General features: G+C 38.4%; 2 protein-coding genes across 2 annotated transcripts; one reads left to right on the top strand and one right to left on the bottom strand.

The window, feature by feature from the left end:
- Positions 1 to 312: 312 nt before the first annotated feature.
- LOC146169702 (uncharacterized) lies at positions 313 to 10,638 on the bottom strand. The gene is made up of 12 exons (XM_083387004.1): positions 10,539 to 10,638; positions 9,868 to 9,980; positions 9,285 to 9,385; positions 8,769 to 8,862; positions 7,979 to 8,094; positions 6,839 to 7,044; positions 5,531 to 5,631; positions 5,447 to 5,485; positions 4,864 to 4,993; positions 3,603 to 3,804; positions 1,684 to 2,020; positions 313 to 465 (listed from the first exon to the last, which is right to left on the bottom strand). Exons 1-12 carry the CDS (start codon positions 10,636 to 10,638, stop codon positions 313 to 315), a joined length of 1,692 nt encoding a protein of 563 aa, XP_083243130.1.
- Positions 10,639 to 14,128: 3,490 nt separating this feature from the next.
- On the top strand, positions 14,129 to 16,978 carry LOC146169703 (sphingosine-1-phosphate phosphatase 2-like). Its single transcript, XM_083390914.1, has 5 exons — positions 14,129 to 14,649; positions 14,716 to 14,865; positions 14,937 to 15,026; positions 15,089 to 15,329; positions 15,810 to 16,978. The coding sequence occupies exons 1-5, from the start codon at positions 14,326 to 14,328 to the stop codon at positions 16,136 to 16,138; spliced, it is 1,134 nt and encodes a 377-aa protein (XP_083247040.1). The 5' UTR covers positions 14,129 to 14,325; the 3' UTR covers positions 16,139 to 16,978.
- The last annotated feature ends 701 nt before the right edge of the window (positions 16,979 to 17,679 follow it).

Here is a 17,679-nt window from a genome sequence, read left to right on the forward strand (position 1 = left end):
TAAAATAGAGAAATACATTTGCAAACGTCGTATATTTTGTGAAATATGTTGGTATAGTCGTGCTTAATTAGGCACATGTAAACGGAAAATTTTGGATAAGGCTCATTACACCCTGTTAAATCGTGAATTATCCGGTTAAAACTTAGTGTTGTTGCAGATCGTCAGATATACTAGTTTTTCATCATCTAAAATAAATAAAATACCAAGTACGTTCTAAATCACCTCTGATTCCCCTAACAATACAAAATACAAACCCCGATTAAATGACTAAATCAACACTTGATCGACCAATGGTTTATTTTTCGCCGATAACTATTTCTCCGGCTGCTGATCGTCGGGCGTTTCTGGAATGATCGATTTGTTTCTCGTGCTTTTCCGCCGCAAGCCCCACATGCTTCCCAGGGTGGGTGAAAGCGGGGGCGAAGAGTCGGCGGACAGGCTGCCCCGGTTAGCCTGCTGCGGGACCTGCTTCGAAAAAAAAAGCGGCGATGACCAATTATAAGATCTATACGCGCAGATTGCGATTAAGAGAAAAACTTAGTTGTTGTCACCTGGTGCATCTATAATGTCGGTTAGGTGTACTTAGTACCAGAGTTGCGGAATCGGTTAAAAATAACCCGAGTCGCGCGTCCGAGTTCGGCCAAGTGTGCCATTTCGTTTAGTACCGCGTCCGGTTCAGACTCTACAGCAGGGGTTCTTAAACTGGGGTCCATGGACCCCTTGGGGGTCCGTGAGCTAGTTTTAGGGGGTCCATGAGGTCGTAATTAAAATGTTAGTATATTTCTATAAAGTAATAATTTATTCAAAAAAGACAGTTTAATTGAAAATAAACCGGTTTTTTTTAACTGTATTTAGACTCCATTTCACTTTCACACTTTTTAAACTGAAATCAGCAGATTTATAACGTCTATTTGCATTGTGACGTTAATTTATGACGTCATTTTGGAAAATATTTTACCTACCGTGGTCCACGTGAGACAAAAAAATGTTTAGGGGTCCGCGGTAAGAAAGTTTAAGCAATCCACTTTTTTTCAACAATCCACTTTTAAGGGTTGTCATATAATTATTATTCATCCACTAACAATTCATGGTTCGAAAATATTGACCATATGTTATTTCCGGCTTCCGCCACAATTTACAGTTAGCGGCCATATCAGTTTAAAAAACTTGGTACTGCGCATGCGCACGTCGGAATCAGGTAGTTTTCCGTGGCACATTAATATTAATGCGAATTAACCACTTCGAAAGTCGCAGTGGCCCAGGATGGCGGAGCGTGTTTAGAACAACTCGACTAATCAGAAGTGTAGTAAATTATTTCATTTTTTAAAGTTATACAATATCTCCCATATTGTATTACTCAGTAGTAGCTTTCATCCAGAAGTAAGTTCCCAACGTCAAAAACGGAAACGAAAAAATAAATTACAAATGAGGTGATTTGGTTTTATATACAATGAATATAAATAAAATGTGATTGATTTTGTTTGTTATGTACACAATCGTCATAGTGGAGTAGAATTGAACGACTATAGACGTCATAAACGCTAGTGCTAAAGGAGTAGGTTGCTTGGTTCTTGGAATGAACAGAAAACTATGCCAATTCGGTTCGAAGCAATAGTGAAGGTTGAGAGGCAAAAATAACGATCAAGGGCCGCCCCAAGAAATACTCAGTTGAAATCAGCGAACCTGAACTGAAGTCTCTGGCTTCCGCTTTTGCCGTTCCTCCTCGTCGGCTGACGTCATGGCGATGTCGGGCGTCGAAAGATCGAGAACCTGCCTGGCGTTCTGCAGGTCGCCCACGATGCGCTTTATTCTCATCGGAGCCAGCACCTTCCGTCGAAGAACGTTCATGAAACCGACTCTCTGCTCGCGAAGGTTGGCCGAACCGGGACGCTTGGCGCCGTCGGCGTCTTCCTGCGGCGTACCGGGCCGGCTGTCGCTCTTGTCGGCCGCGGCGTCGTCGGTTCCGTCGCTGGATTCCTTGTCCTCGTCGTGCATCGAGCGACGGTTAATGACGCCTGACCTGCGACAATTTGTATCATGTGTATAGATTGGGAAAGTCGAAAACGGAGATGCGAGCATTTTTCGCACAATGCCTTCGAAAATGTGCGCACATTTTGAGATAGTTAATACGGACACAACTCCTAACTCTAGCTTTAAGTTAAACTTGAAGGCAGTTTCAAATGTGCGCACATGTTTTGCACATTTTTGCGCACATTGTGCAAAACAACACCGCACCCCCTGTTGGAAAGACGGCCTTTTTACGAGGACAAACATTTTTTTTTTAATTTTGTGACCCTATTCAGTGAAAGCGCATTTTTACGATTGTTGCGAGTCCAGTGTTTTTTTAAGGTGTTTTGGGGGAACGAAACGGTCCCCCAAATTTCTCCAGCGGTTTCCCAATTTTTGGACTTTTTGGTATTTATATGAAACACTTGCGGTCTCTTAAAACTACTTAGCGGTCGCCCAAACCAAACCTTAAAAAAAACTGGTTGTGACCGTGTACTATGTGTTTTAACAACTGTGGTAACAATAGACAACTTTTGTTTAGATATTGACCTGCAGCCTTTTTATATACAAGGATAGGTAGTATGTATTGTGAAACATCCAAACCTCAAAAATTTCTACAGTTCAAAACCGCAGGTTTAACCAATTCCATATACCAGTGTTGAAATGACTGAATGAATTCTACACAGCATATATCACTGTTTTTAAATGGCTTGAATAAACTACAGTATTTTGGGAAATATTATCTGAATTCACATAAATCTTTCGGATAAAAAGCCTGACTTGGACTTAATTAAATTGGGCCAACGAATCGACTTGGATTTCAGTATTTTCAATAATAATTTTCGGTAAAATTTGATAGGTTTTTACCGATTTCGTGTTTGTGAAATAGTTTAATCGGTAAATTTTGATGCAAATCACCTGGATCGGGACGTAAATAGTTGTTTTCGTCACTGACGTCACATGAGTTATTACAAAAATGACTTGACTGGGACTTAGGTTCTTTGCAGACTGACTTGTTTACAGCACTGATGTACTTAGTAGTGTAACATAAAAAAACGTAGCTAAAAATGGGAGTCTTGGGCTCTCCGAATTAGCCTTTTGACCCGACATTGAGTTATTTAAAGCTGTCTAAAAAACGAGGATCTACTTGGAGGGGATACGTAGCCCGGTAGCTCATCAGGTCAACTGCAATCAGTGCAATGCAAAACGTTTCCAAAGGTCAACCGCTTCAATCAGAAGATTACCCGTATATGCTTTTATGTAAAACACGTTTCTACCAAACGATCACTTTAAAAAGAAAAACAAAAAAAGCATTTCACACCAGAGTTAGATCAATTACATTAATTCAATTCAGTTACAATTACATTAAAACTGAAATTAATAACATTAATTACAATTTTCGGCATTAAATCTTCAATTTTCTCACTATCACTGTATTGAGCCAACGTTTTAGCAAATTAATTTGTAAACAAATACAATTAGAATTACACAGAATGAAAATTCCTCAATTTCATTACAGTTACATTAAAACGTGTAATTAACTACATCAATTACAATTACAAATTACAATTGATCCAACTCTGTTTCACACCGACCTCAGGCCGCGGGATTGAAGGCCGGGTGCCATAAGCAGAAGAGGTGAGAGGTTTTCGACGACCACCTTGACCGCCTCGCTCTGCCGGCGTCCGTCCTGCATCGCCATGCCGGCCAGCTGTCGGGTCGAGTCGTCGTCCGGGTCGTCGTGGTCGCCGTCGTCGTCGGCGCCGTTCGCGTTGCTCGCGTCCGTGTTGATTACACCTGGTAGAATAGGATTGTCGAGGTTTTTGTGGACTCTTGTCATGAGAACGAATTTAGAACAACATCAACGTCGGAATAAATCACAGTTCGGAATAGAGCTAAAAAACGTTCAAATAGGGATAAGACTAAAACCTGTAAAAAAAACTAAATGGCCTGAACAGTGAACAAGGCCAATACAAAATTTTACCCACCCCCTAACTTAATAACTAAGTACCCTAAAAATTTCAACCTGAGTCCTGTTTCTAATCCCACCCATTAACCGCCCCTAACCCCAAACAGGGGCAAACCATGTGCCACAAAAATGACGCCATTTAAACCATGACGACCAAACGTCAACACCAAAACGACCAATGCCAGACAGGTGTCCCCAAATCGTCCCATACAATCTCCCTACAATTTTAGCCGTTATTTTGTCAATTTAGGACTTATTCCGACACGTTTAGTTCGTGTTCAGACGATTTTCGATCTTATTCTTTCGTCGTTATTACTGCGTACTTGGCGTTATTATTTCGTTGTTCTTAATACTATGGTTTACTGATTTAGATATTGTTGCTTTATAGGTCTTGTCGTGTGTTTCGTCGGTCCACGATGTAAGGAGAAACTAGTTGTAAAGGAAGCTATCGTAGCACGAACAGGATTCAGCACACGGCGTTTTATAAAGGTCGTTCCTGCTACATCAAATACTTTTCCTAAAGCTAAATAGATTTGCAATGTCAGCGAGACAAAGTCGTGACTTCGCATCTCTAGTCTTATTAGCGATCAAATTTCCTGCGAAACACCCTTAGCTATAGGTCAGTGTTTCTTAACCTTTTTAGCGCTCGTACCCTTTGATTCAATACAGTCTTGTAAGTTCATGGTTTAACAATATTTACAACACACAAACAATCAGTCAATTTACTAATGGCTTTTTGTTGTTGCTTTTCGTAAATTTACGCACACAAACATGCCTAAAAAGCGCATTTCACACTGCATGTCGTGCCCCCTGCTTTATTGCTTCGTACTACCAAGTGCTACACGTACCCCTGGTTAAGAACCCTTGTTCTTGGTGAAAGAACCTACCGTGTTTGGCGACCAGGTGTTCAAGAAAGCGAGTTCGGTCGTGTCTGGTGGTGAGGGCCAGGTATTCTTTGCGCATGCGAGAAAGCCGCTTGCGACTTGCCATCAGCTGCGACACGTTGTCGGTGCTGCCCTGAAGATGCAAAACTGGCGTTAGTGCGAAAAGTCACCATTTTGAAAACACTTCACTTGTTTTGTATTTTCCTAATTAAATGAATTTTATTTATGATGTTGTTTTTATTGATTTATTTCGGGCTTTTTTTTCCCGGCGGTCAAATATTTATTAAATTAACGCACATGATTTGGGTTAGGTTCGGGTCAGCGTTTGGGTCCAGGTGGGTCAAGTATTATTAATTCTATCTCACATTTTTGAATTTTCAGCGAATATTTACAATTTATCTATGCCGTGAGTTTACCTAAAAGGTCCAATTAGTGCATTGCCACGAAGATAAGTCAGACTTTTCTGCCCTTGGATGCCCCAATTGTCGACAGACCTTTTTGCTTAGAACTGCACTAATTCTAACGGGTCGGGTAAGTAAAGCCAATTCAAACTCTAAACCACAGGTGCACAATGCACCAGCCCCACCTGCGGAAAAATAAAACTGGCCGATGACGGGTACTCTCTCTGCGCCGGTCGCTCCTCCTCCTCTCCCTCCCACTTTTCCTCCGCCTCCTGCTCGTTGCTCTTAACGAAGGGGATGAAGTCCGGATGCGGGATCTCGCAAGCGTCCAGGAAACCCTCGTCGTCTCGCCGATTCAGTGGAGCGCTGACTAAGCGCGAAAGAAATAAACGGACGGAAATGTTAATTTAGCACAGTTCGGTTCTGAAACTTTTTTAGCTTGCGCCACTCTAAGAAAATCTTAAATATTTCGCGGCACTCTTTTAACGGAACAACAATAGAGTAATTTTACAATCGTCCTTAACACACGACAAACTATATATAAATGTTTCAATATTACTAATTTTGTAAAGGATACAGTGCGTCTTTAGGTGTAAAACGATTGCGTGTATGCCTATTGGTAATACAAATAACTTATTTTCAAAATTTACAAAAAGTTTCGCGGCACACTTGACAATCTCTTGAGGCACACTAGTGTGCCGCGGCACTCAGTTTTGGAATCACTGATTTAGCATCACGGACTGAGGAGTAATTTGGGTTACGAAACAATAACAGCGTTTTGACTGGTCTAAATTTGAAACTGATATAATTATGGAGAGGAACAATTTACGTTATTTATGCCAACCGAAGTGGAAAATAGATTATTTTTTCACCTGCAAAAATATTAACAGCATTTCTACTGACCTACATTGGAAATCGGTATTCTTCGAGTAGGCCTATAGCAAAAAAGCTGCTTTAATATTAGGACATTGTCTAAGTGGGAAATTAATGTTTATTCGAGGGGAGGGGGAGGGGATAATCGGCACTTATGGTGATATGTATTGGAAGCATATATTAAGGGGAAGAACGGATAAAATATTTATTTTTTCGGCAAATCGGGCCTTCCTTGATCAGCTTTTTTTGGAAATTAAAGAACGAATCCATTAATAATGCGATCGAACAAAGCAAATAGACAAAGGCAATAGCATTAAATGTACACCACGATGGGAGTTATATTTTTAATTTTCTTTTTCGAAAAGTCGAATAATTATTTGTTAAATAGGATTTATTATACCAAATTAATTCCGCAATACAAAACACAAACTGCAATGCGCCTCTGCTAAAAACACGGGTTGCGAATAAATAAAATGAATATTATAATTTAAATGGAATTGATTGTATGCCACGCTTGCTCACAACCAATGTCAATGACCATTTTAACTACGGTAATAGGGCCCAGCTAAATCAAATAACAGCGACCCATGGCCTCAAAATCAATGTACAAACCACCATCAGAAAACACTAATTTAAACAAGCCAACAATGATAAAATCTAGAGACGAGCAGTAAGCAAGGGCCCTGTACAGCCAAAGAACTTACTACGAAATAGCATGGATTCGCTGAGCACTTGACTGATGCTGTGGTCGTTCTGCTTGAGCTGGTGCGAGTAGCCGTAACCCAGAGCGCCGTAGCGGAAGACGAACTCCATGTCGATGTCGGCCACCTTCTTGTCCTTCACCATCATGGGCAGAAGCTTGTAGCCGTACATGTCCTTGATCAGGTCGAACATGTGCAGGGTTGCCACACTGCGCACAACTTAAATGTTTGAGGCAGTGGTTCTTACTTGTTAAACGGCTGGTTGACCCTTAAAATCCTTTGGGGAGACAGCTATAACTTGTTTGAAAACATAACCTGATAAGAATGATCAACAATTTTAATAAACAATAGAAAACTGTTGAAGGCATGGATGGTTGTTATTTTCAAAGGTGAAAAATGGTATCTCTTAACATTTATTCATTTACCCTCTAAAAACTGGGTGAGGTTAATGCTCAAACGAGTGGATGATTATCCGAACTCACTGATATTTAGGTTAAATGGTCATGATATATTGTGGTAAAATGACTAAAGTCAAATTTGTTCGTTGTAATCACTTAAGTCGGTGATTGGATCGTGTGAAGATCGATTTGACTAAAGTCACCGATGTGCATTAAGGATTATTTAGGTTGCAGTCCAGCAAGTTTTTATCACCCCGCAGTTACTGATGTTTAACCACCAAACTGACTTGACATGAGTGTAGGATGATTTGATTTAACTACTTGTAAAGTATGTTGAAAGTAGGGTGATCTGTGCTGAAACACTGCGCGTGGGGTGTCAAGTTTAGTGGTGAGTGACTTGAATATAGTGGAAAACAATTTAACTGAAGCCATTAAAATAGATTCACGATAAATTGAGAAGCCCTTAAGCCAAATATAATCACCCTTTTTGCAACGTGAGCACTAGAGTCAATGATCGCCTTCATTTGAGTCAACGACGTTTGGGTGTCAGTTAAATTTAGTCACGCTGTGGGTGTCCTAATAACTTATGTCATTGGCGCAGTTTACTAAAGGTACACATCGGTAACTTAAGCCAATTAATGAGTAGGCTACCCGGGGTCAAGTCAATCCTTCACTTAAGCCTTATTTCTGAATAGCGTGGTCTTGTGTACAGCCCCAAAAGCAAAAGTACCGAATAGTAACTGACCCGACATTGAGCATGCTTTTCCTCTGATTGGCTGCCTGGCTGTCAACTTCGATCAACTCAAACTTGATTGAGTTGCGCGGATCGTCGTTTCTCGCCACCAGATCAAGTGAGAACGTCTATTTGTATTTTGACGTCAATTTATGACGATTTTTTTTTAAGTGTTTTGCCCACGCCAAGCAAAAAATATTTTTAGGGGTCCTCTGTAAAACAAGTTTAAGAACTTCTGGTGTAGGGGTTCTTAAACTGGGGCCTGTAAACTAGTGTTAGGTGCCATAAACTCCATACACTCCTAGTAGAATTCTTAGTGTTTTATTTAAAAATAGAATAAATGTTTTAAATACCGTATATAGAGTTTAATTGTAGATATAATGATTGGTCGCATTTTTCTTAAATGTGTTTAAACGGCAGGTTAGTTTAATAATTGTTTGACCGAAAACAATAGGTTATTTGATTTATTTTTTTATGTCACTCTGGTCCACGCGAAAGAAAAAAATATATATGAAAGAACATATATGTAAATAAAATTTTAGAGGTGGGCGTTAAAAAAGTCTGCTTTATACGACATAATGCGAAAATTTTTATAAATAATAAGATGACAGAAACATAACAATTAATACAAAATATTTACTTATGTGTTTCGAAATTTATACCACAAAACATGTAATGCGTGGACTTACAGATTACACTCATTAGTGTGCGGTTTGTAATCGTCCTCTTCGAAGAAGAATGGGCAAATTTTAGCACTTTAGGAACAGTATTAAGCACAGTTATTTATAGATGACATTTCTACCTTAAGCTCGTCAAGTGTGATTTCGGCGTTTGCGTTGGCCAAACTATCTCGGTGCTGCGCGGTGGTGAAACTTTTGTCCCCCGGTGCAATGGATCTGCGTGTGCGCGATAATAACGCTTAAGAAAAACAAGTGGGAAACACGAACAAGTCGAACATAAAACCGAGACACTCAAAAAGCTTAGAACTTTATGACTAAAAAGTGAGTGCGCTAACTTTATCAGTAGGGCTGCGAAGCGTGTTCAATAAGTTTGTAAGGGTAACACTAATTTGAATTGTCAATAATTTACAAAAATCATTGATATTAATATACAAGACATGATCTAACAGTGACAGATTTTAATGAATTTGCTGATACTCTTTATTTTGCGGTTGGCCGCTTACAAATATTAAATGACGGTTGTATCAAGTAAGTTATAAATAACCAGTAGAATAATTGAGTTCCGACAGAATCATGAATTTGTTCATAGTATAAAGAGTTATTTCGCCCAGATTGAAAGAATACGGGCCACGACTTACCTTCTGTTCCACAGCTTTGCTTGGCGGTTCATGACCAATTTTGGCTTCGGGTTTGCCGAATCCCGTTTGATGTTTACAATCTTGGAGCATTTTACAGTTCCCTAAAATAGCACTAATTTCAGCTAAATGCTTTTATTATAGAGAACCAAGGCCCAAATGTGTTTTTTAGTCGTTCCGACAAGCCGGTGACCTATTGGCCTGTTGCAATCAAATTTATTTGTTTCGACTGAGTAATCTAGAATGCTATTGGACAACGTAGCATTTTTAGTAAAATTCGATTAGATTATAACTAGAATTAGAGCTCACAAGCAACTCACAAACTAGATTAGAATACGAATAAGCCGCATTTTGCTGTAATTCATGGATTTAGAAGAGTATAGACTTATGTATAGTTGTCTGAGTCTGGTTGCAATCGCTCGGTTCGAAAACTAGGTTAATTTTTCGTGTGAATGCGGCTGTCTGCACAACATCAGCTTTTACTTGCCGTTCGACAAATAGAGAACAATCGGTAAACATATATATACATGATAGCCGCCAGGTTGTAAAGCATTTTTCATAAGGTTCAGTAGGCCTTATACTGCACCTGAACTGTTATGCGCAGAAACAGGCGAATCTCTCCGCAGCCAGCAAACGTTGACGTGAAAAAGAATGTCTTGCTGAAGTTTCGTAGCGATTTCGCATGTATTCCCAGAAGAGCTGAAAAAACATCAAGCGTCCAAGACAAAAACAACGAAATCTATCGAATGTGGCCCTTATGTTTTGCGCCCGAACGTTTTGATGACATCAGTTATAAATACTTAATTCTGCAGCTTTTTTTCGTTTCTCTTTAATTAATTTAGCAAGCATATCCGGTTCCCAGCATTTACCAGCTGCGTTTATATTGCATTAGTTAGTTCAACCGCCGCGTTACATAAAGCCTGCAGAATAATAGTACAGTACAGTAGCGCAGTGGCAAACGCAGCACTTTAGAAATTGAAAATAATGGGTAATATTTTTCCGTTATCGTTGCTTTGAATAAATTCCTTCAGTGTTATAAACAAATTATTTAGAAATGACTTGGCCCAGTTAAGTAATTTAAAACAGTGCCTTAGTCAATACACACCCGATCCATTAGAGACTAAAAGTATAAGTTTTTCTTTATTTGTGTGTTTGTTTACGCCCCACAGGCCTGTAGTTGCAGACCCCTCACTGGTTTCATGGCAACATTTTGTTGTAGCAAATAATTCTATCGATTTTATTGCATAATTCGCTAACCTTGTGGGAGCCCATTGCTAAATTCTTGTCGTTTTTTTCTTGCGATCGGATCAAGTTCCTGTAAAACTAACTTTGCCGCAGCCGCAACTTTTAAATCCATTGAATAAAAGATTGTAAAAATGTTTAAAAAAACTCGTACCAGATCAGCTATTTAGCAAGAGAAGATTGTTTATGACGTAACTATCGTTTTGCGGCAAGTTGCCCATGCGTTACGACAACGACAACTAGCTTGTTTACAAAAAATGTTTTATTAATTGGAGGTTAGTTTATTTCTTTCAGATTATTGTACTTTCTTTTCTATAATCAGTGTTTTACCTGTTTCATGTCAATTTTAAAATCTTGTGCAAAAAACTATTTTTTCTGTACATTTTTACGTTGCGTCTGTACACGATTCCCGTCACTGCCAGTGCTTACTAAGAACAGTATGTCAAACGAAATCCACGTTTCTGAACTGAGAAAGAAGTACAAGGAAAGCCATGAATATTTCGATGAAAGCGTTGCCAGCGGCATAAGTCCAATCACTCTTTTCGAAAACTGGTTCAATCAAGCCAGAAATGAACCCGCCATAAAAGAACCCAATGCCATGTGTTTGGCAACGGTGAACAGCGAAGGGAGACCAACGGCAAGAATGGTCCTGCTTAAAGATTTCGGCCACGACGGCTTCAAGTTTTTCACAAACTACAGAAGTGCAAAAGCCAAGGATTTGGATGGAACCCCTTTTGCTGCCTTGGTGCTCTACTGGACCGAACTCTGTAGATCTGTACGTATTGAAGGGACTGTTGAAAAGCTGTCGACTGCTGAAAGTGCAATTTATTTCAGCAAACGACCAAAGGAGAATCAAATTGCCGCTCATGTTAGTAACTATCAGAGTGAGCCAATTGAAGGTCGACAGGTTCTGGAAAAGCGTGCGAAAGCTTTGGATGAAGAATACAAGGAAAAGGAAGTGCCTTGCCCTGAGTATTGGGGAGGCTATGTGGTCAAACCAGACAAATTTGAGTTCTATCAAGGCCAATCGTCAAGAATGAGTGATCGCATTGTGTTTGCAAAAACGCATGATGAATCACAGAAACTCTGGAAATCTGGTGATGATGGATGGAGCTATCAAAGATTGCAGCCTTAGAAAATGATTGTTCAAAATTGCCAGCATTATTGCTCCAAGCCACGTAAACAATAAAAAAGCAACATTTGTTTATAGTTTTCTATATGCAGACATTGTTCAAATTTTCCTTTGTGCTTGTTAAGTTATACTGTACCTAGATGCAATTGTTACAGCAATAAATAAATAGATATAATATAAGTATAGTAAATTAGTGTTAAAATTTATTTAATATTCTTTAGGCAATTTGTTAAAATGTCTATGTCAGAATTGAGGCAAGATTATAACGATGAAACTAACCCTCTTACTGAAGATGGCTTCACCTTCAAAAATCCAATAAAGATTTTTGAAGAGTGGTTTAGAATTGCCAAAAACACCAGTGGAATTTTTGAACCAAATGCAATGACAATAGCCACTGTCACCAAGGAGGGTTTACCTACTGCTCGCATAGTCCTACTGAAAGATTTTTCTGAAAAAGGTTTTACGTTCTTTACACATTACGGAAGTCCTAAAGCACAGGATTTGGAAACCACGCCATGTGCTGCATTGGTTTTCTACTGGCCAAGTTTGTTTTGGTCCGTTCGCATAGAAGGAAAAGTTGAGAAGCTATCGTCCATAGAGAATGACAGATACTTTGACAGCAGACCACGTTTACACCAGATTTCAACCAGAATTACGGAGCATCAAGGAGCCTTGGAATCCAGAGCTGAGTTAGACAGACGTGTACTTGAATGTAAAAAACTTTATGTCGACAAAAAAATACCAAGGCCCGACTTCTGGGGTGGATATATTGTCATTCCAAAGACAGTTGAATTTTGGCAGGGTCAGAGTTCAAGGTTGAGTGACAGATTTCTGTTTAAGCGTAGTGTTGATGTTGCAAAAGATAGTGTTGACTGGAAGAATGGTGATGATGGTTGGATGTATCAAAGATTGGAGCCATAAAATCATTGTTTTATGTAATATTGATTTTCAATGCTAATGATTTTTCCATACCTTGCAACCGTTAATTTAACCACAGTTCGTTTTTAGAGTATTTGATATAATACCTGAATATTCGTTAGATATTATTGTGGGTGCAATAACACTGGTCTACAAAAAAAAAAAAAAAATTCGTCCGGTTTTGATTTTGTCAACTGATTCTAACTAATTTGGGACGGTGAATCCGAATATGAACGCAGATTTGCTCTATCACATCAGGGTTTTTTCAGTAATGAAAACTTAATTTTACAACTCAACATTATGGTTTGACTACTTTAATAGGTTTCTATATGTGTTAAAGCTCTCTTTATGCTTGTCATTTTCGTTTTGAAAAAAAGGGCGCAGCTACCATTTAAAATACCCACGGTACCTCCCGACCTATTGCTCATAGTGACCAAGTTTCATTTTCTGTTTTAATTCATCTTTCACAAATTGACGAAAGGAATTTCACAACATCCTAATCAGATTTATCACAAGACGAACACAAAAAATTTTAAATGAAAATCTTGCCTTAGAGATTACCAGAAAAACGTCTTCTGTATCCAGATACCAGTGTAACATTTTACAGGAAGAGAGAAGAAATGCTTTTGAAATAGTTTATTTCATACAATGTTTTCACATGTTGCAATGATACAATTCTGAGGAATGGAGGCTATCAACTTAAAACGCAGTTTTATGTGAATGTTACTCACAATGGCAACTGATTAGGCTCCATTCCTATTGGGCACTCAGTTACTTTAAAATAAAAAAATGAAAATCATCAAGCTTGCTTTGAACAAATTAAAATATGAGCAATATGGTTGACCAAACTGTGTCTACTTAAAAATGGTGACATTTTTACTTAGGCAACAATCTAGATACACCAAGCTTTTCTGCATTGTTATTATTGGGATCCAAACAGCAACAATGGACTTAAAATGTGCATTCCTCAAGAGATAGTTTAACCCATATCATCCATGAACTACTGATAACAGCAGAAAAGATCTTTTTTTCGCCTTCGCATATCAAGCTTGTATTCATGAAGCAATATGTTAAAGCTCTCAACTTTCATGAAGAATGCTTCCAATATATCGGCTTAAAGTTTCTTGAGCCAACTCAGGGAAAACTAAAAGCTTGAATATTTAATGCACCTTAAATTCGACAACTAAAAGACTTAAATGTAGTGTCATCTATGTCTTCGAAGGCAGCTAGAGCTATGGGTTCAAAAGAGCTCTACCAAGGACGATAGAACTGTCACATGGCACAGTATTGCTGGAGTTTAAAAGAGATACTTAAAAAGCATCATACAACAGAAAAAAATCATTGAAAAGAAAATTGTTCGTCATTGTATTTTGGTAACTGATTTAGTGTTTCCGTATTTTATTTAAGTGATATGTTTACATTATTTACATACATAAATTATATTTCTGAATAGACCTATTTGCTAATGAACTTATAGATATGTTATCATATATAGATAATTCTCTAGTAGGATCTAGAATGTGTTTACATTTTTAACCAAAAAGTTCAATTTTTCTTTTTAGAGCATGTGACTTTTGACGTGTTAGACAAAAAAATAATTACAAAATTGAAATAAGCGACCTCAAGTTACTCTAAATCAGTTTTCAAAGTCAACGCCGGAAATTTTGTGTTGACCAGTGCAATTTAACAGAAACACTGCATATGTAGCAAATAGCTCTACAGGTTATAAGAAGAATTCTACCTCACATTACAATGAACTTTATTCGTATGTTTCAAAGTCCTGTACCAATTGCCAAGATTCAATATTGGTGCGGAGTCAAGTGGTTAGTTCCAGATGCAAACAACCCGATTTATCCACAAGATAAAACCAATAGTCTATCAAAAGAAGCAAAGAAACAGCGGTACATCATTACTAATAAGAGCCTTCTCTGGTTTGCACGTGCAGGCTCTGAACTTGCAGGCGAGCCGTTTTACTATATATTCTTTCCTGCATGCTCTTGGATATTTGAAATCCATTTGTCAAGGAAATGTCTAATAATGCTTGCTGCTGTTATGTATGTAGGACAAGGTCTAAAAGTAAGTATTGAATTTATGCAAAGTCAAAGAACAAAGTCAATATTCGCTAAATGTTATGTTTTCTAGGATATTTTAAGGTGGCCACGACCCACCTCACCACCTGTTATTCGACTTGATGAAGCCTATGAAACAGAATATGGCATGCCTTCCACTCATACCATGTGTGCGGTTACTGTTCCTCTTACTTTACTGCTGTTTTTGTCACAAACTTATGAGGTAAAAATCTGTGTCACTTAACTTATTCGTTTCTTGGTCTAAAATGCACTAAAAAACGTTTTTAATTTCAGATTCCCATGCTGAATGGCATCGTCCTCGCAGTGTTATGGATAGCCCCTGTTATTTTCAGCAGAATCTATCTGGGCATGCATTCAGTACTGGTAAGGTAAATCATGTTAAAAATTGTATTTTGCCATCGTTATGGCTGATATGTTTTTTGCAGGATATCCTTGTTGGAACTCTACTATCTGGGGTTCTTGTTAAACTTTTCGACCCAATCGTAACTTGGATTGAAGAAGCTCAATTTAGCAACGCCAACCATTGGTCTGCCTCACTTAGCATCACTGCATTTTTCCTTGCTTGGATTATTTTCAAACTGGACTCAACCGTGGACCCAGCAACGGGAAAGCCAAAATGGAACACAGCTCGGGGTGACACAGCTGAAATACTGGGGTGGTGTGCTGGTGAGTTTTTAAACAACATTTACTGATTTTTCTGATGCATATTAACATTGCTACACATGATTTAAACCAGGGGTATAATATAACCTGGGGTTACACAATTTTCAACAAGATAGCAGTATTAGTTCACTTGTCATTAAACTTAAAACTAGTTTAAATCCTGGGTCTGGGGTCCATGTGACTATGTGCATTTACATCAATTGTTTCAACATAATAGTTATTTTTTAATGCAACGAAAGTGCCATTAGTAATATTACCGATAGTATATGGGATGTAAAACTTTTGGTCAAATGTCATGAAAGCTTGAAGTATACAACACAAAAAAGGTTTTAAGATTCACTGATTTACAGAAAGCCTGAACAGTTTTTCTTTACATATATACTGCAGAATCTTCAATATTGAAAAAACAACTTTATCACAGTTAATAATGTTGCTGTTCTGCCTTATTCATAGAAAAACTTCAAACTAAAATTACAATTGCAGGTTTTCTTGCTGGATCAAGCAGTGAATTTGCTGATTGTCTGATGTCAGCAGCAGCAGGAAGTCACTTTATTACAAGTGCCAATTCCAATCCATCACTACGCTATCTGTTGCGTTTTGCAGCCGGTGGAGTTCTGCTGGGACCAGCCACTCTACTACTGCGCAAACTCTTAAGAAGATGTTGCATGTCCCTGAAAGGCGTGACCAATGTAGAGAAAGCTAAGAGAGAACGTTGGATAGAGCTACCATACAAGTTTTTGGCGACATATGCATCAGGCCTAATAAGTACAGCTCTGGTTCCACCTTTACTGCAGAGATTTAATTTGTGGTAACTGAACTTAACTATCTGATGCAAAGCTATTTATTGTTTGTTTTTTTCTGAAGGCAAATGTATTTTCATAGATTTATGAATTTATTATATAGTGTTTTTGTTTTTTTATTTTGTGCAAATATCAAAATTGAATTATAAGTAGCAGTCCCAATGTTATAACCAGGACTTGTGGAGTACGATTCGTGTAAAAAGATCACCAGAATCCCACATGCGTATGCGTAGTACCCGATTTCCAACCGTTAAATCCGCCTACTTTAATTGTAAACTATCTTTAAACACATGCTGAGGTGGATGATTGTATGACACCCCTAGGAGTGGATGGTTGAATGTCCAACTTATTTTAGTTATGTAAAAGGATGAAATGCAGGGTGTAGAGTCAGACTCGGTTATTTTAAACGTCACTGCATTGGTGGTTAAAACCATCTTATCAATCTATTTGATAAAGAATTTTTATTTTTAGTGTTAATCAAGATGTTTATTATTTAGTTTCGAAAGATAGCATTGATATTTTCGTACTCACATATAAGATTTTAAAACTTTATAATGGTACTGTGTTTAAATTTTATGCAAATTGTGCTTGTATTTTATGTTTTTTGCATATTTATGAAAGTTAATGTTGCTATCTGTTTGTTGTCGTAGAACAATTTGTTTTTTTTGGTAATGTTTACAGTAAGACACATAAATAGATTTCTGGTGAAAAAATCTGCAACTCCTTTTTTAACAATGTCATCACAAAGCAGTTCCAGTGTTGCCAACAACTATGTAGAAGCCCCAATATCACTCAATGAATCCACATTACCAACTAAAAACCCCATTACATTGTTTGAAAGCTGGTTTCAACAAGCCAATCGCAACCCTCACACTAAAGAACCTCTTTCCATGGCCTTGGCTACAGTTGACGAAAGAGGGCGTCCTACGGTGAGAATGGTTTCTGTAAAAGGATTTGGTCATGATGGTTTTAAGTTTTACACAAACTATTGCAGTAACAAAGCTAAAGATATGGCTGCAACACCTTATGCAGCCCTTGTAGTTTATTGGGTGGAGCTCTGCTGCTCGGTTAGGATAGAAGGCAAGGTTGAACGACTCACACAACAAGAAAACAAGGTCTACTTTGATCAGCGACCGAAGCCTATGCAGGTGGTCGCGGTGGCGAGTGAAAAGCAGAGTTCGTTCGTCAAAGATGCAGATGAGCTGGAGGCAATGCGGAAGAGAGTGGAGACACACTATAAGGGTGATAATAACATACCTTGTCCAGAATACTGGGGTGGGTACAGACTGATGCCTGACAAGGTGGAGTTCTGGCAGGGTCAGAGCTCACGCATGAGCAACCGGATTGTGTTTGTTAGGGAACAGGAAAACAGGGACAAAGAGTGGACACAGGGCGAAGATGGCTGGATATATCAGCGATTGCAACCCTGACTTGTTGACATTTCTTGAAATGTTTAGGCTGTATTCAATTTCTTAATTATAAAATTTATTTAGTAATTATGCACATATGACCAAGGTGATCCGTTGATTCTCACACTGTAGTCTATCTTTCTT

This window comes from Ascidiella aspersa, chromosome 1, assembly GCF_963924565.1.
Source record: "Ascidiella aspersa chromosome 1, kaAscAspe10.2, whole genome shotgun sequence".
In the NCBI taxonomy this organism is placed as follows: Eukaryota; Metazoa; Chordata; class Ascidiacea; order Phlebobranchia; family Ascidiidae; genus Ascidiella; species Ascidiella aspersa.